The sequence below is a fragment of the Anolis sagrei genome, chromosome Y (genome assembly GCF_037176765.1).
Source record: "Anolis sagrei isolate rAnoSag1 chromosome Y, rAnoSag1.mat, whole genome shotgun sequence".
NCBI lineage: Eukaryota > Metazoa > Chordata > Lepidosauria > Squamata > Dactyloidae > Anolis > Anolis sagrei.
Genome location: NC_090035.1, coordinates 64,249,225 through 64,272,648, shown reverse-complemented (window position 1 = coordinate 64,272,648; position 23,424 = coordinate 64,249,225). Strand labels below are relative to the sequence as shown.

The 23,424-nt window shown below is 43.0% G+C and overlaps 1 protein-coding gene across 1 annotated transcript; it reads left to right on the top strand.

The window, feature by feature from the left end:
* The first annotated feature begins 635 nt into the window (after positions 1-635).
* Positions 636-22,395, top strand: LOC137095646 (gilatoxin-like). Its single transcript, XM_067462408.1, has 5 exons — positions 636-678; positions 13,309-13,462; positions 19,922-20,202; positions 20,652-20,794; positions 21,872-22,395. Exons 1-5 carry the CDS (start codon positions 636-638, stop codon positions 22,037-22,039), a joined length of 789 nt encoding a protein of 262 aa, XP_067318509.1. The 3' UTR covers positions 22,040-22,395.
* The last annotated feature ends 1,029 nt before the right edge of the window (positions 22,396-23,424 follow it).

Below are 23,424 nucleotides of genomic sequence, written 5' to 3'. Positions count from 1 at the left end.
TGGACATGAAAAGAGATTTAAAATGGGCTTAAAGCCAATCTTAAAACTGTGGCATAGACACCGAGAAATGGGAAGCACTCTAACGGGAGGTCAGCTGTGACCAGCAGTGCTGCAGAATTTGAAGAGGGAGAAACGCGCCAAGAGGAAGGTGCATCAAGCCAAGCCTGACCGGTACCACCTTCCACCTGGAAACTGATGTTCTCACTGCAGGAGAACAAGTGGATCAAGAATAGGGCTCCACAGCCACCTATGAACCTACCGCCAAGACACCAGACTTGGAGGACCATCATCCTTGGGCTACGAGGGCTCACCTAAGTAAATCTTACAGTTATATCTAAACTGGTTCTGAAGTAATAGTATTTCAAATATCAGAAACCATCAACTACAGGACTTCCCTTTCTAGTGAGTATAAAGTTCCACACAATGACCCACATTTGCTCCAACAGCCAGAAAAAGATGAAAAAAGAGGTTTAAGGCACCCTGGGCTTCCACATTTGATCAACTGAAATCCAAAACAAAAGGGAGCAATTCAAGGAAGGTCAATATCAATTAAAAATAAGAATAATGCATTTAAGAGTGAACCTCCTTCCATAAGTGATACTCATTTGTTATGGCACAGCTTTGCCCTGTAGACCATGGCTGGCTGGTCAAAAGTACAGAGAGCTGTTGGCAGAAAAGGTAAGCCATCAAATTTGGATATTTCCATTTTTCTTGGCATCTTTTCAGTTTGTCCGCTAAGAAATAGGGAGCTTACGTTGTTTCAGAGTTGTATGGGGAAATCTCCTTAGGTCGAGCTTTAAAATTTTTGCTAGGAATCTCTTGTTGAGTCAGAGATAACACTCCACCAAGAATAAGATCCCCATCTTGGTAGTAGCCCTCTGTGTAGGTTCTGTCCAAATCACACATTGTCCTTGCCATCCTACCAGCAGCATGTGGGAGAAGTAATGTGATGAAGAGCAGAGAACACATAGCAGAAAGATCTGAGGATGATGATGATGATGATGATAATAATAATAATAATGTTTTATTTGTATCCCGCCTCCTCTCCCAAAAGGGACTCAGGGTGGCTTACAACAAAAATACAATATACATAGTAATAATCAGAAACCAAAGCAACACAAATCTTCAGATGATGATAACTCAGATATCAACCGCTGGTTAGAAGGATTGTCCTCTTCTGAAGCTCTGCTCCTCTGGATGTGACATGCAAGACAGTGGCCAATAATGAAATTCATTCTCTGTAGCTATTCCAAGCATCTCTTGTAAGAGACTCTGTTCTTAATGACAGATACATATCTGTAGAAAATCTCAATCATAACTATTGTTAGTTTTTGTTTCAGAGTGTAACCACAGGCAAGCATAATCATAGTAATTGCTCTAATCCCCTATTGTCCTCCGCGCTGTAGTTCTTTGCTGCTCCCCAGTTGGGGTTATTGACATCATACAAAGATGACAAATATTTTTGTACTGCCTGTTTCACTTAGTGGTGAGCACTGATTGTATGCTGTGCTTTTTCTAAATGCACACGTGTCAAAAGCACCATCCTGTAGTTTGCCCTTCTGCTAGGACCTCTTGATTCCTCTTGACTGTTTTATTGATGTTACTTACTTACTTAGGTGATCTCTCGTTATCCAAATAGGATAGTCCTCCAAGGTCAGTGTACTGGTGGGTCCGTAGGTGACTGTGGAGCCCTATTCTTGATCCGCATCTTCTCCTGCAGTGAGGGCATTGGTTTCCAGGTGGAAGGCAGTCTCGGTCAAGATTGGCATGATGCGCCTTCCTCTTGGCACATTTCTCTCTTTCACCCTTCATTCATGCCGCTTCAAATTCTACAGCACTGCTGGTCACAGCTGGACCTCCAGCTGGAACGCTCAAGGGCCAGGGCTTCCCAGTTCTCTATGTCAGAGTTTTTAAGGTTAGCTTTAAGCCCATCTTTAAATCTCTTTTCCTGCCCACCAACATTCTGTTTTCCGTTCTTGAGTTTGGAGTAGAGCAACTGCTTTGGGAGACGGTGGTCGGGCATTTGGACAATGTGGCCAGTCTAGTGGAGTTGATAGCGGAGGATCATTGCTTCAATGCTGGTGGTCTTTGCTTCTTCCAGCATGCTGACATTTGTCCGCTTGTCTTCCCAAGAGATTTGCAGGATTTTCCAGAGGCAGCACTGATGGAATCGCTCCAGGAGTTGCATATGACGTCTGTAAACAGTCCACGTCTCACAGGTGTATCGAATGGTTGGGAGGACAATAGCTTTATAAACAAGTATCTTGGTGTTAAATTCAACATTTAAATATAGAATCATAGAGTTAGAAGAGACTCTGTGTGCCACCCAGTCCAACTCCCTGCCAAGAACCAGGAAAATAACATTAAAAGCACCCCCAATAGATGGCCATCCAGCCTCTATTTAAAAGCCTCCAAAGAATGAACCTCCACCATACCACAGGGCAGAGTGTTCCACTGCTGAACAGTTCTCACAGTCAGGAAGTTCTTCTTCATGTTCAGGTGGAATCTCCTTTCCTGTAGTTTGAAGCCATTGTTCCGTGTCCTAGTCTCTAGGGTAGAAAACAAGTCTGCTCCCTCCTCCCTATGACTCCCCCTCACCAGGGGCAGCTCAACTCATTATGCAATGTAAGCATTTGCAGTATAGTTGATTTTGCCCAGGGGCGCTCTTGAGGCTCTCTTGGGGGAAAATAGACCTTAACATATGCGAGTTGTAGTTACTGGGATGTATAGTTCACCTACAATCAAAGAGCATTCTGAACTCCACCACTGATGGAATCGAATCAAATATGGCACACAGAACTCCCATGATAACAGAATATATATATTAGTGAGTGGTTGGGAGGGGCGCCAAAATACTGATTGCTTACCATTGAAAATTATCTAGGGCCGCCTCTGCCCCTCACATATTTATACATGGCCTTCATCATGTCTTCTCTCAGCCTTCTCTTCTTCAGGTTAAACATGCCCAGCTCTTTAAGCCACTCCTCATGGGGATTGTTCTCCAGACCCTTGATCATTTTAGTTGCCTTTATATGGACACATTCCAGCTTGTCAATATCTCCCTGCAATTGTGGTGCCCAAAACTGGATACAGTATTCCAGGTGTGGTCTGACCAAGGCAAAATAGAGGGGGAGCTTGACTTCCCTGCATCTAGACACTAGACTCCTACATATGCAGGCCAAAATCCCATTGGCTTTTTAAGCTGCCGCATTACATTGGCTCACGCTCACCTTCCTTTCCACTAGGACTCCAAGATCTTTTTCACACGTACTGTTCTTGAGCCAGGAGTCCCCACTCTGTATCGCTGCATTTCATTTTTTCTGTCTAAGTGGAGTATTTTGCATTTGTCCCAGTTGAACTTCATTTTGTTAGTTTTGGCCATTCATCTCTCTAATCTGTTAAGATCATTTTGAATTCTGCTCCTGTCTTCTGAGATATTGGCTATCCCTCCCAATCTGATGTCACCTGCAGACTTGATGATCATGCCTTCTAATCCTTCATCTAAGTCATTGATAAAGATGTTGAACAGAACTGGGCCCAAGACGGAACCCTGCGGCACTCCGCTCGTAACTTCTTTCCAGGATGAAGAGGAAGCATGGAATATGTTGCTTTCCTTCTCTCCACATGTACCAAATCAGGGACTTAATTTATAAACAACAAAGGAGTACACTTATGAACAATTCTTACACATCACACCAAATGACTGTCTAGGAGAGGACCTACACTAATACAATAAACCAGGGCCAGTCAGGCATGCCTTATGCTGGATGAGCCCCAGGATGGATCAGGCAAGTAAGTGTTGCAAACAGTAAGGAAAAGTTTTCAATTTATAAAAAGTAAAGATGCACTGTGAAATTACTAGCCTTTTCCTATTTTGTGCATTCTGCAAAGAGGGAATGTACTTTTGATTGGTAAACCTTGTTTGGGGCTCCACAGGCATGCGCAAACTTTATTTTTTGCCAAACAGACAGAGGAAGTATTGCAAACAGTAAGAAAATGCTCAATCACGAGCGGGAAATCCCTATCAGTGCCTGAATTATGCTATCAGTGCCTAATTCAACTAACTGGGCAGTTATCTGAATTTTTTAAAAAGCAGAAGCAAACAAGGCAAAAGCAGGAAGCAAGTTCTTGCTTTGCAACCAGAGGTATTCTTGGGCTGCGTGCTTGAAGTAGCAAGCAAGTCTGGAGATGGGAAAGTGAAGTAATTGAAAGTGATGCCTTCAAGACTCCCACAGTCACATGTCACTGTCCCCAAACTTGCTGCAGAAGCTCTTTGAACTTATGGCAGGATTGGAAGAAGATCTTTAGAAAACATTGATAAAGTCAACAGAAGACATTTAACTCTTTGAGATGCTTTCTGAAGCCTAAGAACAAGAGTTTCCCATTTATGAAAAAATACAGCCTACAAATAACTTTAAGTGCTTTGAGGTGGCTTGACAATGACAATGACATAAGCCCTAAACGGTTCCGGCCCAAAATACCTTGCAGACCGCATCTCGGCCTATGAGCCCACGAGGGCCTTGAGATCGTCTGGGGAGGCCCTTCTCTCGATCCCGCCTGCTTCACAGGCACGTCTGGCGGGGACGAGAGAGAGGGCCTTCTCGGTGGTGACCCCCCGGCTGTGGAACGCCCTCCCTGTTGACATCAGACAAGCGCCCTCCCTTATGTCTTTCCGTAAGAGCCTAAAGACATGGCTATTTGAGAAGGCATTTAACTGAGTGCTACATTAACTGGTAACGACAACTGGAACGGAATATGGTTTACGAGATTTGTTATGATTCTATGATATGACGGAGCGGATCATTTAGTGTAATTATATTATTGTGTATTAGTGATATTGCTTTATTGTAAATTGTTTTTATATGTTGTACACCGCCGTGAGTCGCCCTAGGGCTGAGAACGGTGGTCAACAAATGCAGCAAATAAATAAATAAATAAATATGACTTCATCAGAATGTATTTATTTGTTTGTTTATTTAAAGCATTTATATTCCGCCCTTCTCACCCCACAGGGGACTCAGAGCGGAGCACAACATATATACGGCAAACATTCAATGCCGGGACATAAAACCATAAATATATACAAACATTAAAATCACTTATATTCACATTAAAAGTTGGTTAAAAACCATCTCAGGACACCATTTTGCCTCATTGCACTGCTCCAAAGGAAATGGAGCCCTAAACACCTGATGAAGTCACATATCATTGTCATATCACCTTGAAGCACTTGGAAACAGAGCCCCATGGGAGTCCCATAGAGGCCATCACATGATGTAAGGGTACTTCTGGTGGGACTCAATGGGCCTCAGTTTTCACAGAACATGGAAACAGAGCCCTAAACAGGTTCTTGTGGGGGGGGGGGGTTCGGGCTATATGGCCATGTTCTAGAGGCATTTTTCCTGACGTTTCGCCTGCATCTATGGCAAGCATCCTCAGAGGTAGTGAGGTCTGTTGGAATTAGGACAATGGGTTTATATATCTGTGGAATGACTGGGGTGGGGCAAAGAGCTCTTCTCTGCTGGAGCTAGGTGTGAATGTTTCAGCTGACCACCTTCATTAGCATTTGAAGGCCTGGCTGAGCCTGGAGGAATCTTTTGTTGAGAGGTGTTAAGATGTGCCTGGTTGTTTCCTCTCTGCTGTTTTGCTGTTGTAATTTTAGAGTTTTTTAATACTGGTAGCCAGATTTTGTTCATTTTCATGGTCTCCTCCTTTGTCCCACCCCAGTCATTCCACAGATATATAAACCTATTTTCCTAATTCCAACAGACCTCACTACCTCTGCGGATGCTTGCCATAGATGCAGGCGAAACGTCAGGAAAAATGCCTCTAGAACATGGCCATATAGCCCGAAAAAACCCACAAGAACCTAGTGATTCCAGACATGAAAGCCTTCGACAATACAGAGCCCTAAACAACTTCTGATGAAGTCATATTTCATTGTCATACCACCTTGAAGTACATGGAAACAGGGCCCCATCGGAGTCCCGTAGGACATCACATGATGTAAGGGTACTTCTGGTGAGACTCCGTGGGGCTCAGTTTCCACAGCACATGGAAACAGAGCCCTACACCTGTCTTCAAGAGTCATATGTTATCCATCTCCAAAGGAAGAAAAATGGGAGACGGGTAGGGGGAGCACATCTACACAGTAAGGATGTGGGATAGCTGGCCATCCCACAAGACAGAGAAAGAAAGTAAGCAACGGTGTAAGACAGTTCGCTCTGCTTTCCTCATGCTCATGGAATGAAGTTCCTAGTGCAGTGATGAGTATTTCAATTCATTGTTAAAGTGCTCATAATTCATGCTGCAAGCCTCATGTGATTGTTGTCTTACTGATACCTCAGAACCCTCACCAAAGTATGAGAAACAGCAAACATTTAGGTTCTTGTGGGTTTTTTCGGGCTATAGAGCCATGTTCTAGAGGCATTTCTCCTGACGTCAGGAGAAATGCCTCTAGAACATGGCTCTATAGCCCGAAAAAACCCACAAGAACCTAGTGAGTCCAGCCATGAATGCCTTCGACAATACAGCAAACATTTATTTATTTATTTATTTATTTATTTATTTACTATATTTATATCCTGCCCTTCTCTACTCCAGAGGGGACTCAAGGTGGCTTACAGTTAGGCAATAATATACAATTAAAATTAAAATCAAAATTAAGTACATTAAAACATTATAAAATATTATAATCATCACTTCCCCCCTGAAATATCCCTTCTCCGTCATTTGAAAACACCACATTTCTGAAACTATAGAAGTCACTGAAAATTACAGTAGGACCCTAAACTGGGATTACCCATATATACTCAAGTATAAGCCGACCCTAATATAAACCGAAGCACCTAAGTTTACCACAAAGAACTGGGAAAACTTATTGACTTGAGTATAAGCCAAGGGTGGGAAATACAACGCTACTGGTCAATTTCAAAATAAATATAGATACCAATGAAATGACATTAATTGAGGCATCAGTAGGTTAAATGTTTTCGAATGTTTACATAAAAACTGTAATTTAAGATAAAGACTGTCCACAATGTGCTTACCTATCCTTAAAATAATCACCATAGTTTATTTTAACTATACATTTTGGGGGAAATGCTGTATGTGTGTATGAATAAGAAAAAGTGGGAAAGACTGGCACTAGGAAAGGAGGAGAGGAAGGCACGCACTGTGCCAAGAGAGGAGGAGAGGAGGAGAAGAAGGAGAGCTGAGTTGCTGTGTAGGACTTTTTCAGCCTTAAAAAGGGTTGAAAATTAGGCTTATACTTGAGTATATACAGTAATTTATCCCTTGTTACATTGCTGTTCAGATATAATATTATAGCCACATTGTATACTATAGCCATAATATTGCATAAATCATGTAATAAAACTGTAATGTAGCATACCTTATATTGCCATAATATAATCTACCTCAATCAGTATTAGAAGAATTATTGCAGGTGATAAATTAGATGTAATTAATTCTGCAAGTTCTCTTCCACATTTGTCTGCTGATTGGGGGGCATCAGATGGAAAGCACCAAACTGAAGTGTTACCTAATTCATTTTTATTAGTAAGTCCAGTTCTTTATATATAACCAGACGGTTAGGTAATGGTAAAGGTTTTCCCCTGACATTAAGTCCAGTCGTGTCTGACTCTGGGGGTTGATGCTCATCTCCATTTCTAAGCTGAAGAGCCGGAGTTGCCTGTAGACACCTCCAAGGTCATGCGGCTGTCATGACTGCATGGAGTTTTGTTACCTTCCCGCCTTGATCTACTCACATTTGCATGTTTTTGAACTGCTAGGTTGGCAGAAGCTGGGGCTAACAGCAGCAGCTCACCCTACTCCCCGGATTCAAACCGCCAACCTTTTGGTCAGCAAGTTCAGCAGCTCAGTGATTTCACCTGCTGCACCACTCGGGGACTCCAACCAGATGGTTATGGTATCTAAACCTTCATATGCTGTTACTATTTTTGTACATTCCCATGAATGTGGTCAACCTTCCATGATTGCCTCCTGCATAAGGCAAATAGAAAGTACTTAGGCAGATTCAAATATCCTAAATTCCTGGGTGAAATGCATCTATCTCTTAGGTTCATTGGCCTGCCAACCCTCCTTCCCCACACCTCAGTTTCAAGTTAAAATCCAACCATTGGAGATTTGGGTTTAAAAAGAAATAGGAAACATGTAACAAATCACAATTTAACTCAGTAAGAATGTTGGGTACCTTTCTTTTTCTTTTTAACCTGAATGTCATCTTGACCTAAGGTCAAAAGAAGCAAAATTATTGCTGGATTGTAAGCCAAGTATATTACTCATTATAGGAACTGAGGACAGGGATGGGGAAGTATAATTCAACTCTCCAGGAAGAAAAATGCACTCAATTTTACAATACACACCCATCATCATCAACAACACAAACAAGAATTGTACTTTTCCCTTACATGAGCCCATTGTGTCTTTTGTATAAAACCAGAATCAAGGATTCCACACTGTAAATATGCTGCTGAATAAATGTATATCTAAGTCGACTCATGCTTGACTTTCCTTATAGAACTTGTGTCTAGAAAGGATTTATAAGGTCAGATAGCTCACTGATAATCATCTGTTGAAATGCTAGAGAATTGCTATTTCCTGCTGTTTAGATAGTGCTGGTGTTCAAATCTGTTGTAGAGGAAGAGGCCAGAAAACAGAGCAGTTCCACCCAGGTCTTCTTTGGCCTGACTGGTCTTCTTGTGAGTAGACTGCAACCCCAGGCACATTCCATCTGGATGTGACCTAGGGCCCTTCCACACAGCCATATAACTCAGACTATCAAGGCAGAATAACCCACACTCAGATAATGTGGGATTTTCTGTCTTGATATTCTGGGATGTAGGGCTGTGTGGAAGGGTTTTCAGCAATCTCCAAAGAGGGAGTAATATAAAACACATTAGGTGGATACTGGTTGATATTCTGAGATATAGGACTGTGTGAAATGGCCCCCTGTGGACTGTGTGTTGTGTTGTTGTATTAATGTCTTACAATGTGTCTTTTTTTGTTTTCAATTTAGATAACCACCAGATTTATCAATGTTTTCTAAAGATCTTTTTCCAATTTACTCACTCTATGTCATCCCTAATCCACCCATAATTTCTGTAAAAACCTACTCTTCAAGCGTGATACTTAAGTCCGTTGTGTCTGCCGCACATTGTACACCAAGATCCCTTCCACACAGCCCTATATCCCAGAATATCGAGGCAGAAAATCCCACATTATCTGAGTGTGGACTCATAACCCAGTTCAAAGCAGATATTGTGGTATTTTCTGCCTTGATATCCTGGGATATATGGCTGTGTGGAAGGGCCCCAAGAGAACTTTGGAAATGTTCTTCAAAAGCAGACCCAATAATGGAGATACAATTAGTTGTGTCATTTGGTTTAGTTGTAAAACCACAAACCATCCTACTTTCTTCTAGACGATATTGACTCTGCTTCTGTTTGCATTTGGGTTCAACCCTGATTTCGTTCCACGTGGCTTTGTGTCCAATCCTATTTTCCCTCTCCGCACGGCTACCTGGTTAAACCAGGTGTGGAATGGTGAGAACTTGGCACATACAGGACACCTTCAGTCTGACCTTGGGGTGAAAATAAAACAGGAATCAAAGTGTTGAGCCAAAAAATTTGCATTGTGTTTTCTTAATCGCCAAACCCGCCTGCCACTTTAAAAGAACGGAAGGACACTTCACCAGGAAGGACACTTCACCAGGTAGCCCTGCCACCATGAAAGTCACCAAGTTGTTGCCTACCTTTCTGTTGCTGCAGCTGTCTTTTGGTAAGAACCTCCAATTTCATGTTAGTCATAATGTGAAACAAAGATGTATGAAGAGTTTGTATGCTTTGTTTCTTTTTATTCCACCTGGAGTTATTTGTGTGAATATTTGTATAACAGCTTGTGTGTAAGTGGCCGATATATTTAGCTTAAGGGTTGAATCTCTTTTTATCCCAAATTCAGTTCCAGAGAGCTATATTGATGGATGATTCCACAGGCAGAAGCACAAGCACAAAAATACCAGTATAGTTTTGTTTTTTGCTCTTACTGTAAATAACTAAGCATTTTGAGAGACATTCCAAATTTTTAGATGCAGGTGGGTGAGCAAAAGCTGTGGAACCACTGGTGATAGTCTAATGGTGAGGGGGACATGGCCACTTTGAGATCCCATGAGGACAGGCCGGAGTTTTCCCACCTTTGTCTTACATTCTGACATTTCTTTTGAGCTGCATATTATCTGGTTTCTGGTAGGAATTTGTGAATGACATGTGGTAGGCGGATAGGTCTGCCATCAGTGCTAAGACTAATTGCAAATTTCTACTGGAGGAATCTCAATTTTGCCTCAAGGCAGTCTTCTTCTTGAAGAAGGCCAAATAGGACACACACCATATGTACATGCACCATGGCCAGCACCTTCCCTCACCTGCTGCTATCTAGATGTGTTGGATTATGTGTGAGTCCATGTCTTCAAGACAGCTGTCAAAATATGGCAACCAAATGAATTTCACAAAGTTTTCTTAGGCAAGGAATATTTGCCAGTTCCTTCCTCTGAAATAAAGCCAACAGCACCCGGTATTTCCTGGTAGTTTTCCATCCAACTACTAATCAGAACTAACCACACTTAGCTTCCAAGATCAGGTGGTAACTTGTGCCTTTTCGGTAGTTAGGTGATTATATACTTTCAGAGATTCCCTAGTCAGTTAGCTGTGACATTAGGAAGATTGAAGTCAAGTATGTCTGGAGGGCTGTTGCCTGGGAAAGACTATTTTGACAATAATTGCTGCTTTATCCAGGCATTAATTCTTGCTTTCCTCTCCCCACATCCTTCACAGTCATGGTGCCTGCTCTCAGACAACTTTCAGTGGTACAGTTAGGTACATCTAGACCAGGCATGGGCAAACTTTGGTCCTCCAGATATTTTGGACTTCGACTTCCAAGATCCCTAACAGCTGGTAAACTGGCTGGGATTACTGGGAGTTAATAGAATCATAGAGCTAGAAGAGACCTCTCAGCCATACTGTCCAACCCCCTGCCAAGAAGTGGAAAATTGCATTCAAAGCACCCCCGACAGATGACCATCCAGCTTCTGCTTAAAAGCCTCCAAAGAAAGAGCCTCCACCACACTCCATCAGATAGTTCCACTGCTGAACAGTTCTCACAGTTAGGAAGTTCTTCCTAATGTTCAGGTGGAATCTCCTTTGATGTAGTTTGAAGTCATTGTTCTTCATTCTAGTCTCCAGGGAAGCAGAAAAGAACCTTGCTCCCCTCTCCCTATGACTTTCCCTCACATATTAATACATGGCTCTCATCATGTCTCCTCTCAGCCTTCTCTTCTTCAGGCTAAACATGCACAGCTCTTTAAGCCACTCCTCATAAGGCTTGTTCTCCAGACTCTTGATCATTTTAGTCACCCTCCACTGGACACATTCCAGCTTGTCAACATCTCCTTTCAATTGTGGTTCCCAGAATTGGACACTGTGTGATTCCAGGTGTGGGTTGGCCAAGGCAGAATAGAGAGGTAGCATGACTTCCCTGGATGTAGACACTATACTCCTATTTATGCAGGCCAAAATCCCATTGGCTTTTTTGCTGCCGCATGACATTGTTGGCTCAAGTTTAACTTGTTGTCCATGAGGACTCCAAGATCTTTTTCACACGTATTGCTGTTGTGTGAAAAAAATTGAAGTCTTTAACACCTGGAGGGCCGAACTTTGCCCATGCCTCATCTGAACTGTGGACTTTGAAAGTATGCTTGTCTCATTCCCTTCAAATGGTCTTAAGAAGGAGCAGAACTGGATTCTTTAGATTGTAATATGTCTTACTTCCCTGGCCTCAAAATGTGGTAAGCCAAGTTGTCCTCTTTCCTGTTCATGCTGCAGAATGGGAACGTGGACATCTGCTTCGTAGTCCTGTGCTGATCTTGCCATTGGCTCCACTCAAGATGGGCTTCCATTGCAATTTCAAATGGGATATTTGAGTTTATGCATTTATGATGATGGCATTGGGAAGCTCTATATACGTCAGAGTTGCACTTTCCTCCCAAAGTGTTGAACTTCCACAGACTTTTTTTTAAAAAAAAGTACCTCACAACTTCTGAGGATGCCTGCCATAGATATGGGCAAAACGTCAGGAGATAATGCTTCTGGAACATGGCTATACAGCCCGGAAAACTCACAACAACCCAGAAACTGTATTGATCTATTTTCTTTTAAGACCAAATATTCACAGGAAAACCATGAATAAAATACATGGTTGTCCTATATGTGCTGTTGCATGCTGGGCCTGTGCATAAGACTGTAGACAGGACATAAATTCTGTGTGCCCAACGGGACACCGGGGCTGCCTCAGATTAAAGGCCCTTGGATTTCCTTAAAACAGAGTCTTTAGATTGCTTAAAGGTTCAACAATGTTCTTTATTAATGAAAACATACAGGTACTTTAAAGCTTTCTTAACAGTCTATTGGCTCTCTCTCAATCTTGTCCACAGGGAACAGGCACTATCTTCATAAACTGTATTTTAGCTAATAGGGAGATCCTTAACTTCTAATCTGGGCAGTCTGTCTTTGCCTCTGTTGGCATGGAGCCCCTGCACCCGGTACCAACTGCGCCTGGCTTCCGCGAGCGACCCTTACCAAGCAGAGCTTTGTAGACTTCCAGGGAAAAAGCAGTTCAGGTTTCAGTAATGGCTGATTGAAGTCCCTCAGCAAAGGAGCTGTAAGGCTGTATATCTTCCGGCCAAGCTGTGGGGCTGTATCTCCCCGGCCAAGCCGTAGAAGACAAAGCTTTCTACAGGAGCTCTTGGTATTATGTACTGCATGAAAGGCTGCTCTGTGTGGACTGAACCCAAAAAGGCTCCTATTCTCTCCAAAAACCCAAAAAGGGGTGGGACCAGGGAACCTAACTTTAATTGACAGGTGGCTTGCCCTATGATTGCAGCCAAAAGAAGCCACCTATCTGCAAAGTCCCTGAAACTTGGGACTACAACAAACATTCAATGCAAAGCAAACAAAATTGGAGCTCCTGGTACAGTTGTACCTGCACACTATATCTTAATAGTAAATATGTGTTCCCATGTGTATGTATGTGCCTTCAAATCACTTATTAACCTATGTTGACCCCATGAAATTAATAGGATTTTCTTAGGCAAAGTTTGCTCAGAAGAGGCCGGGTTAGTCCCTTCCTCTGAAACACAGCCTGAGATAATCCAATGTAATTGGAGGAGAGATGCTGTTGTGTATTTAAGCATTTTGGATTGTGTTTCATGGTGCATTTTGTTGGTCTGTGTTGCAGCATTGCGAATTCATAACCGAATCATTGGAGGCCAAATATGTGCTGAGACTGAGCATCCTTGGCTCGTGTGGATCTCTGACTCCAAAAGGTCCTACTGTTCAGGAGTAGTGATCAATCAAGACTGGGTTCTCACTGCTGCTCACTGCTATGTAAGGTGAGAATTGTTACCAGTTGGAAACGTTTGGCAATGCTTTTGTCAGCTTTGCCCCAGAGCCTAGAAAAATCATTTGCTTTGATCTAGACTGTCAAAACGTTGGCAGGAGGATTCTGGGATGTTTCATTTAACATGTGAAGAAAATGCATTATACAACCTCTCCCAGGCAAAACTTGGGAAAATGTATGTTTTGGTGTGCAGCTTTCCCTTTACTCTGTGTTTCTTGGGGTTGTGAGAGGGGCTGCAGACCACATGATCAGATCTTACACTCCATTTTAGAACACAGAGATGCAGAGGCGGCCCTAGGTAATTTTCAATGGTAAGCAAACAGTATTTTGGCGCCCCCCCTCCCCCAAAACCAATCACTATCTATCTATCTATCTATCTATCTATCTATCTATCTATCTATGGGGGCATGGACAAATTTTGGCCCTCCAGGTATTTAGGACTTCCTACTGGCTGTTTGGAATTGTGGGAATTGAAGTCCAAAACACATGGAGGGCTGAAGTTGGCCCATGCCAGCCATACATACACACACACACACACTAGCCATCCCCTGCCACGCGTTGCTGTGATCCAGTCTAGTGATCTTGAAAAGAAAGTAATAAGAAAGTTGGTTTCTAATATATGTAATTTCTTAATGCTTGTGGGTAAATAGTATTTCTTGTTGTTTCTTTGTCAGTGTTGATGTAGTTCCAACACAAAATACTGAAGGGATTTGGGGAAAATAGACTCTGATACTGGAGGGGTTTTGGGGGAGCATGTACAATAATTTAGATTTGCAGTACCTTCAGTCACTTCCGTTCATGAAGAAACCTCCTTGCCGCCCTGAGAGGGGTGATGGCACAGCTGCCTGGAGAGACACTTGCAATGCTGCCCCTCTTCACACAGGAGAAGAGGCCCTGTGCTCCATCGGCTCCTGGGTATGCGCTTTGCATTCTCTTCCCCCACACGCTTTGCAACTCCGGGAGAGGGACACGCGCCGGCATTACCAGGCGCACGGAAAAAGAGCCCTCATGCAGGGAGCATGCTCTCCCTCCATCCTTCCCTCACAAGTGCGCACATTGTCCTCCTCTCCTCCTCCTCCTTGCAGGCCAAGGGAGACAACAACGCCAGTGTGCATCCTTCTCCCAGCGTTAGGAAGTGCATGGAGAAGGAGGGAGATGCAGGGCGCACATTTCCTAATGCCGAGAGAGGGATGCGCAGCGGCATTGCCGGGCACGAGGAAAAAGAGGCCTCGTGCATGCCTCTTTTGTGTTTCATCTTGGGTGCTATCTTTGAAATGTGTCATTGTGTATGTAAACAGCTATCCCATAATCCCAAACATTTTATTTATTTATTTACAGTATTTGTATACCGCTTTTCTCACCCTCAGGAGGACTCAAAGTGATTTACACACTTCTAGTTCAAAGCACTTTGGATCAGGGATACTCAACCTGTATTACATTACAAACTGCTAGACCGGCTGTTAGGTATTGTGGGAGTTGAAGTCCGAAACACCTGGAGGGCTGAGGTTTGCTCTTGCATGTGTTTGACCCAGAAGCAGATGAAGAGCCCTCCTTCCATCCAACTGCCACTGCTTTGGCCTTGGAGAAACAGGTGGCATGTGAAGCCATGGAGCCCTTCCAGACAGGCCCTATGCCGCATTATCACAGGGTGTTTACTCCCTACACCACTGGAAAAATTACACTGTCTACCCGGTATTGCGCCACCTGACATCCGCCGGGAAGTGGCGGCCAATAGTGAAAGGACCAAGGCAGAGACATCTCCAGCTCATCCCCTGTTTGGGTATCAGCCAGCACGTCAACGACTTAAATCTAGAAATAGTTTTCTAAGATCTACAGAGACACTCGCTGGAACACCTCAGCAAGCGAGAGTCCAAAAGTGGCAGGCTCAAACCCAGCACCTCAGCCCATGGCTGATACCAGATGAGAGACTCCCCCCGGGAACACAGAGGACTGGGTGACTTGGAAGGCGCTGAACAGACTGCGCTCTGGCACCACGAGATGCAGAGCCAACCTTCAGAAATGGGGCCGCAAAGTGGAATCCTCGACGTGCGAGTGTGGAGAAGAGCAAACCACTGACCACCTGCTGCAATGAACCATGAGCCCTGCCACATGCACAAGGGAGGACCTTCTTGCGGCAACACCAGAAGCACTCCAAGTGGCCAGATACTGATCAAAGGACATTTAATCAACTACCATACTCACAAATTTTGTAATCTGCTTGTTTTGCTTTGTTCTGTTAGAAATGTAACATAATTTGACTGGTTGTTCTGACAAATAAATAAATCCCAGGTTTTCAGCTTTAAACTGGATCATATGAGTCCACTCTGCCAGATAATCCAGGATAAACAGAAAACCTGCAATCACATCCTGGGATATAGGGCCTGTCTGGACAGGCCCTTCATCCCTTCCCACACTGGCATCCCTTTGCCTTTGTGTCATGTTTTAATTAAATTATACACCTAAGGGCAGGGGAGCATTTTGTTGTTGCTTTACTCGTACAGTGACAGTGTTACACAGTTGGTGTTCTGCAACCACTGCTTCAACCATCCATGGTTTGAAAACATTTTTTTAAAAAAATCCCAAAGCAGTCTTTGATTTTGCCACTTTGTACTGTGGAAATATAAATATAGAGCTCCATAGTGTCTCGTCCAACAGCAGTTGGGATTGAGCCCTGGAACTGATGGAAGGATAAGGGGAAGGACAAGGGTTAGCAACCCAAAAGACACTGCTGCAAAATGTAATTGCTAAAATATCAAAGTCAAAATATTATCCAAACTATTCGGCCAGCAATGGAAAGGAATCACACAGGATCATATTTTTGCAGTCCATTAAGTGTGTTGATGACAAATCAGATAAAGGAATACTGGGGAAATTAATATAAAGCAGTGTGTATAAAGGGACATTGCATTTGGTAATCTAATGCAGGCTTTAAAAGGTTTTAAAGATCAAGTCAGGGTCTGCCGCAGTTTTTAGTTTTGGATATGTTTTTTATGGATTTTAACTGAATTTTTAAAATACCAATGATATTTAATTCCATTTTAATGTTTGCATATTTGTGGATTTTAAACTGTACTGAAATGTTTTTAATCTAAGCCAACTTGAGTCTTCGTGGGGAGAGAAAAAGCAGGGTATAAATAAACATAATAATGTGTTGTGGAAGGCTTTCATGGCCAGAATCACTGAGTTGCTGTGAGTTTTCTGGGCTGTATGGCCATGTTCCAGAAGCATTCTCTCCTGACATTTTCCCCACATCTATGGCAGGCAACCTCAGAGGAACAAAATCTGGCTACCAGTACCCTCTAAAATAACCCTCTAAAATCAGAATAATAAATAAAGAGCAACACTAAAAAAGGGGGGGGGGATTCCTGACATGAAACAATCAGGGCCAGTTAACCGCTCCCAACAAAGGATTCCTGGGCAGCAACTAGCTCGGCTTCGAAGCTGCAAGGCCATTAAATGCTCATCAAGATGACCAATTGCAACATTCACACTTACCTCAAGCAGACATGAGTTCTTTTTCCCACCCTGGACATTCCACAGATATACAAACCCCACTTGCCTAGTTACAAACAGACCTCACAGCCTCTTGAGGATGCCTGCCATAGATGTCGGTGAAACATCAGGTGAGAATGCTTCACCAAGCACCAAAGAGCATTCTGAACTCCACCAATAATAGAACTGAACCAAACTTGGCATACAGGACTTCCATGACTAACAGAAAATACTGGAGAGGGGGTTGGGAAAAATAGACCCTGACATTGGGAATTGCAGTTTACCAAGCACCAAAGAACATTCTGAGGCTGGATGGCCATTTGTCAGGGGTGATTTGAATGCAATATTCCTGCTTCTTGGCAGGGGGTTGGACTGGATGGCCCATGAGGTCTCTTCCAACTCTTTGATTCTATGATTCTATGATTCTGAGCTCCACCAACAATAGAATTGAACCAAACTTGGCATATAGGACTTCCATTACCAAATACTAGAGGGGTTTGGGGGAGGCATGTACAAAAGATGACATTTGCAGTACCTTTTGACGTGGCCTCCTTGCTGCCCTGAGAGGGCTCCAGGCTCAGCTGCAGGGAAGGAAAGGGAAAGAGAAAGAGCCTGGCTGGCTGCCTCCCTCCTGGCAGCACGTGGAGGGAGGGCTTCCCTCTCGCCTAGTGGGCGGGGCCTGCGCTTCTCCATTAGAAGGCTGTGCCTCCCACCCTCAATCCTCTCTCTCTCTCTCTCTCTCTCCCAGGACCCTCCGTGCTTCTCTCTTTCTCCTGCACATGTGGCGAGGCCTCCAGGCTCCTTGCGGCTGCCTTCCCTTCCTGGCTGGAGGGCCCAAGAAGAGCGAGTGGGAGAAGAGGCCTTGGGAGCATGCACGCAGGAAGGGAGGGAAGGCAGCCGCATGGCGCCAGGAGGCCTCGACACATGTGTAGGAGAGTCAAGCACGGAGGGCGGGGGTGGGGGGAAGCACAGCCTGCTAATGGAGAAACGCAGGCCCTGCCCATTAGGTGAGAGGGAAGCCCTCCAGGTGCAAGGAGGCCTGCAGCTAGGCTCTTTCTCTCCTCTCTTGCCTTCCCTTCCCTGCCTCTCTCTCTTACACGCTGTTGAGGGCGCATGGGGCCTGCAGGAGGAGGCGTGGCCTAAGGAGACTCCGGTGCCCGGCTAGCAGAACAGCGCCCCCTGGCAAAAAAAGTATTCCGCGACCACTTACTTCGCGTAATGGACGGGCCGCCCCTGCAGAGATGCTATTAGACTTTGAACTGTTAAGAGCAAACCCATGTTGCTGTTGATTATAAGAAAGATGTCCTGTGTTATCTGCACAGAGAAACTACTTCAAACCAATCAATGCTGAATACATGAAGGTTGTGAGTAAACCAGATATGTTACTTTTAATGAAATCTACTTTATTTTTTGTCTCTTGAGAGCATGATATAGAAACAAGATGTTTTATGGGAGAGTAGATGATTTTGGGCACTGAAAATAACACTTCTGAAGAACTGCTATATTTTGTGCAGTGGCATAATCTCTGTTCCTAACAGATCAGAAACAACAAAGTTATCAGTCTAACAACCGAAAACCAAATTGACTTGCATAAGAACATGTGGATATATACGACTGAAGAGAAGATTTTACTCAAATGAGTTTTTGGCTCTTCTCTGGAAGATCATACTTTTACAAAAGATTATGATTTTCAAATGGTTGTGAGTGCCTTTTTTCTCCAAAAGGTTATGGACATTCTAGTTTTCCAAAAGGTTATGATTTCTAAAAGGTCATGCCTTTCCAAAAATAATATCTAAGACTTGAGACTGATATCCCATCTACACTGATAATTTAATGCAGCTTCAAACTGGTTTTGCTGTGCAGGTGATTACATAGGAAATCTGAAAACACACTGATGAGCATTAAGGGCTTTCTTTTGCACACTTTTATGGTAGTTTGTTGTCTGGTTGCCACCATTTGAAGTGAGCTTTGAATTGCATTAAATCAGTGGTTCTCAACCTTCCTAATGCCATGACCCATTAATACAGTTCCTCATGTTGCGGTGACCTCCAACCATAAAATTATTTTCATTGCTACTTCATAACTGTCATTTTGCTACTGTTATGAATCACAATGTAAATATCTGATATGCAGGATGTATTTTCATTCACTGGACCAAATTTGGCACAAATACCCGATACACCCAAATTTGAATACTGCTGGGGTTGGGCGGGTTATTGATTTTGTCATTTGGGAGTTGTAGTTGCTGGGATATATGGTTAATCTACAATCAAAGAGCTTTCTGAACCCAACCAATGATGGAATTGAAACAAATTTGACACACAAAACTCCCATGACCAACAGAAAATACTGGAAGGGTTTGAGGGGCATTGACTTTGAGTTTGAGAGTTGTAGTTCACCTGCATCCAGAGAGCGCTGTGGACTCAAACAATGATGGATCTGGACCAAACTTGGCACAAATACTCAATACATCCGAATATGAATACTAACAGTGTTTGGGGGAAATAGACCTTGACATTTGGGAGTTGTAGTTGCTGGAATTTATAGTTCACCTACAATCAAAGAGCATTCTGAACCCCACCAATGATAGAATTGGGCCAAATTTCCCACACAGAACCCCTATGACCAACGGAAAATACTGTATTTTCTGATGATCTTTGGAGTTCCCTTTGACACCCTCTTATGCCCCCCCTCACGGGGTCCTGATCCTCAGGTTGAAAAACTTTGCATTAAATGCTCGGCGCAGATGGGGCCTAAGAGACAGACCCCGAGAGTTGGGAACCCCATTCCAAACCTATTGTTGGATTAGACCTCCCAAAATTGGCCATGCAGATTCGGGGTTCGGAGAGCTGAAATTCAAACATATGGCAAGCCAAGGATAGGAAGAACTAACATAAGAAACCTACCTACCTGTGCCCTGTTTCAAGAGCTCTGTAATGTCTTTGCTCTCTCTTTGTAGCTCTGGAATGCATTTGAAGTTTGGACTACACAACAGAGAGGTGCCAAGAGAGGGAGTGCAGTTAAGAACCAGCACAGAGGCCAAATGCTATCCGGATACTGCCAGCTCTGACTCCAACAGCTGTGCACGTTCCACCATCACAGATGATATCATGCTGGTCAAACTGAATGCCCCTGTTGACTACAATGACAACGTTCAACCTATTATCCTGCCCACTGCTGTGCCCGAAGAGGGAACAGAATGCAAAGTGATGGGCTGGGGCTCCATCACCTCTCCTGAAGGTAAGACGTGGTTGCACATGGTTCTTTGCATTGTCAGGTGTTTGTCTGATTCCAGAACAGAGCTGGATACCTGCCTATGAGCTATTTCACACTACACAATTATAGTACTTTAATGCCACTTTGCACCGCATGGCTCCAACCGATGGCATCCCAGCATTTGTACTTTTATGAAGTATGTTAAATCCTCTTACAGAGAGTTCTAGAGGCTCTCCAGACTACAGGAATCCGTTGGATGGGACCATGGCATTTAAAAGTGTAATCCTTCTCTGTTTCTACACACTTCAAAGATGGTTCAAAGACGGATTCCCACTGAACATGCTTAATTTGAAGGGCTCCATAATCCTGGAAGTGGACATTTTGCATGGCTAACCTTTGAAAAATACAGACATCTCCATCCATTACAAAATAGAGCCATTGCAAAGTTCTTACTGTGCCCTTTTTTTCCCCAGAGACTTATCCTCTTGTTCCCTACTGTGTTTACATTGAAATATTCAACGATCAGGTGTGTGAAGCGGCTTACGAACCTTGGTGGAAAACAAATGGTAAAGTGCTGTGTGCTGGAGTTCTGGACGGAGGCAAGGATTCATGTCGTGTAAGGATCTTTCCTTTGGAGATAGACTTTCTAAGAAACATAGTTTTTTTTCTGAAATACAGGCGTAGATGTTCAATTCGTAAGTCTCTAGAATCAGTATTAAGAAAAAGTGCTGCTTTGGATTATAGCTCTCAGAGTCCCCAATCCACCGTTTTGAGAGATGGAATCCAAATATTTTCTATGCTCTGTCCAACATTTCATTTGACCTACTTTGTAACTGGAATTCACCTGATGGAGACATATTCACAAACAAAAACAGGCAAGTGTACAAGCACTAAAGTGGCAAGAAAGGAATTACATATACATAGGTCAAGACTTTAAATAGAATATAAAAATAGAATTTTGGTTGCTGTGAGTTTTCCGGACTGTATGGCCATGTTCCAGAAGCATTATCTCCTAAAGTTTCGCCTGCATCTATGGCAGGCATCCTCAGAGGTTATGAGGTCTGTTGGAAACTAGGAAAATTGGGTTTATATATCTGTGGAATGTCCAGCACTCTTGTCTGTTTGAGCTAGGTGTGAAGGTTTCCATTGGCCACCTTAATTAGCATTGAATATCCTTTCAGCTTCAAGGTCTGGCTGCTTACTGCCTGGGGAATCCTTTGTTAGGAAGTAGTAGCTGGCCCTGGTTGATTTGTGTCTGGAATTCCTCTGTTTTCTGTTCTTTATTTACTGTCTATTATTTAGGTTCTAGAAAATGACTTGATGGATTACACTGGTCACTGAGTGGATTTCCATGGCTCAGTGGAAAATCAAAGCCTTGTCTCGAGAGTCACAGTTCAATACTCAAGCCAATGGCTCTCAAGAATTTAGCTAATCCTAAATGCCACTCCATAAGCCACAAATCCTAGGATTCTGTAGAATACATTTGTGATACCAAAAGCAGAATAATAAAAATGCTTTATATAGTTTACTATGTCCCTTACAGTAAATCATATTTAAACATTATTGTTTATTATTGTTTAAATGTGTCATCTTACTGAGAGCTTCCTTGAGCTTCATTTCTGGGAGGAAACTGATATAGACCCAACATTATAGGTATGTATCTGTCTAAATGCCTGTTCTGTTCTCTCCACAGGGTGATTCTGGAGGACCCCTGATGTGCGGTGACGAACTTCAAGGCATCCTCTCTTTTGGAAGCTATCCTTGTGCTAAACCCCTTGAGCCTGGTGTTTATGCCAAGGTCAAGAGTTACCTTTTTTGGATCCAAAGCATTATTTCAGAAAATACACCAGAAACTGCTTAAATTAAATCAGTGGACATCCCACTAGCGTCTCCCTGCAGTCGTAAAATCTATATGCATATCTTCCTGGGAGCAATCCTCTTTGGACACTCTGGAACTTACTTCAAAACAACAATGGAAAGGATGGTATAGTAGCACCCTAGATCCTTATAGCTTCCTAGATTGATTGCTCCAGTAGTTTTAGTAAATTGAATGAGATCTCTTGCCTATGCCAGTTAATAGTCTTGTTCTATTAACATAAATCTCTCTCCCCTTGACCCCCAGCATTAGAATCATAGTCTTAAGGTGAACTTCTAGCTGTAAAAGTTAGAACATGGAAATAAAATAGAGGCTTCAGCATCTCGAAAATTTCATCATTTATGGGTCTACTGCTTGTTTTCTGATCTTGTGGACAGTACACACTGGGAATAATCATCTAGGTTTTTTTCCTTATGGGTGCCCACCCCCATTGGGATTACTTTTAATATCAGTACAGCAGCCTGATTTATTTACTTCTCATATTTACTATCAACCTTCCCTCCAATGAACTCATTACAGTGTTTGTATATACCATACATAGCTCACTTCCTAAGCATTTTCAGAACACTAAAGAATGTTGTAACTCAAAGTGTTACTTCTTTCTTTTTGACCATATGAAATTCTTTTGTGCTGTGATGTTTAATAGGTCTGAGGTGCTTTCTTTTTTCATGAAGAAAACAAAGTAGGTGAAATGATCAGGCAGTAGGCAGAAAAGGTCAGGTTGAAACAGAACGACTGGTTCAAGCTCACCCAGTGAGTTTCATGACTGAATAGGTACCAAAACCTTATTTACTTAGGTGATCCCTCGTTGTCCAAATCAGAATAGAGCAACTGCTTTGGGTCAGGCATCCGGACAATGTGGCCAGTCCAGTGGAGTTGATGGTGGAGGACCATCACTTCAGTGCTGGTGGACTTTGCTTCTTCCAGCACTCTGATATTTGTCCACCTGTCTTCCCAAGAGATTTGCAGGATTTTTTGGAAACCAGTCAAATACTAACCGCTGCAGTTATTAATAATCTTCTGTAAAACAGAGGAGCAAGTTGAGAGACCCTTTTGTATAGAATGTTATGTCATGAAGTGAACAACTTATTCATGCACAGAAGGTATCTAGATATGACTACTTGGATCTACGTCCTAGGTTTAGTGGTTTTATTTCGCGTGTAAGGGCAGCCAGTCAATTATATTACATTTCTAACAGAACAAAGCAAACAAACAGACAAAATACAGAATTTGTGAGTTTGGTAGTTGATTAAATGTCCTTTGACCAGTATCTGGCCACTTGGAGTGCTTCTGGTGTTGCTGCAAGAAGGTCCTCCATTGTGCATGTAGCAGGGCTCAGGTTGCATTGCAGCAGGTGGTCAGTGGTTTGC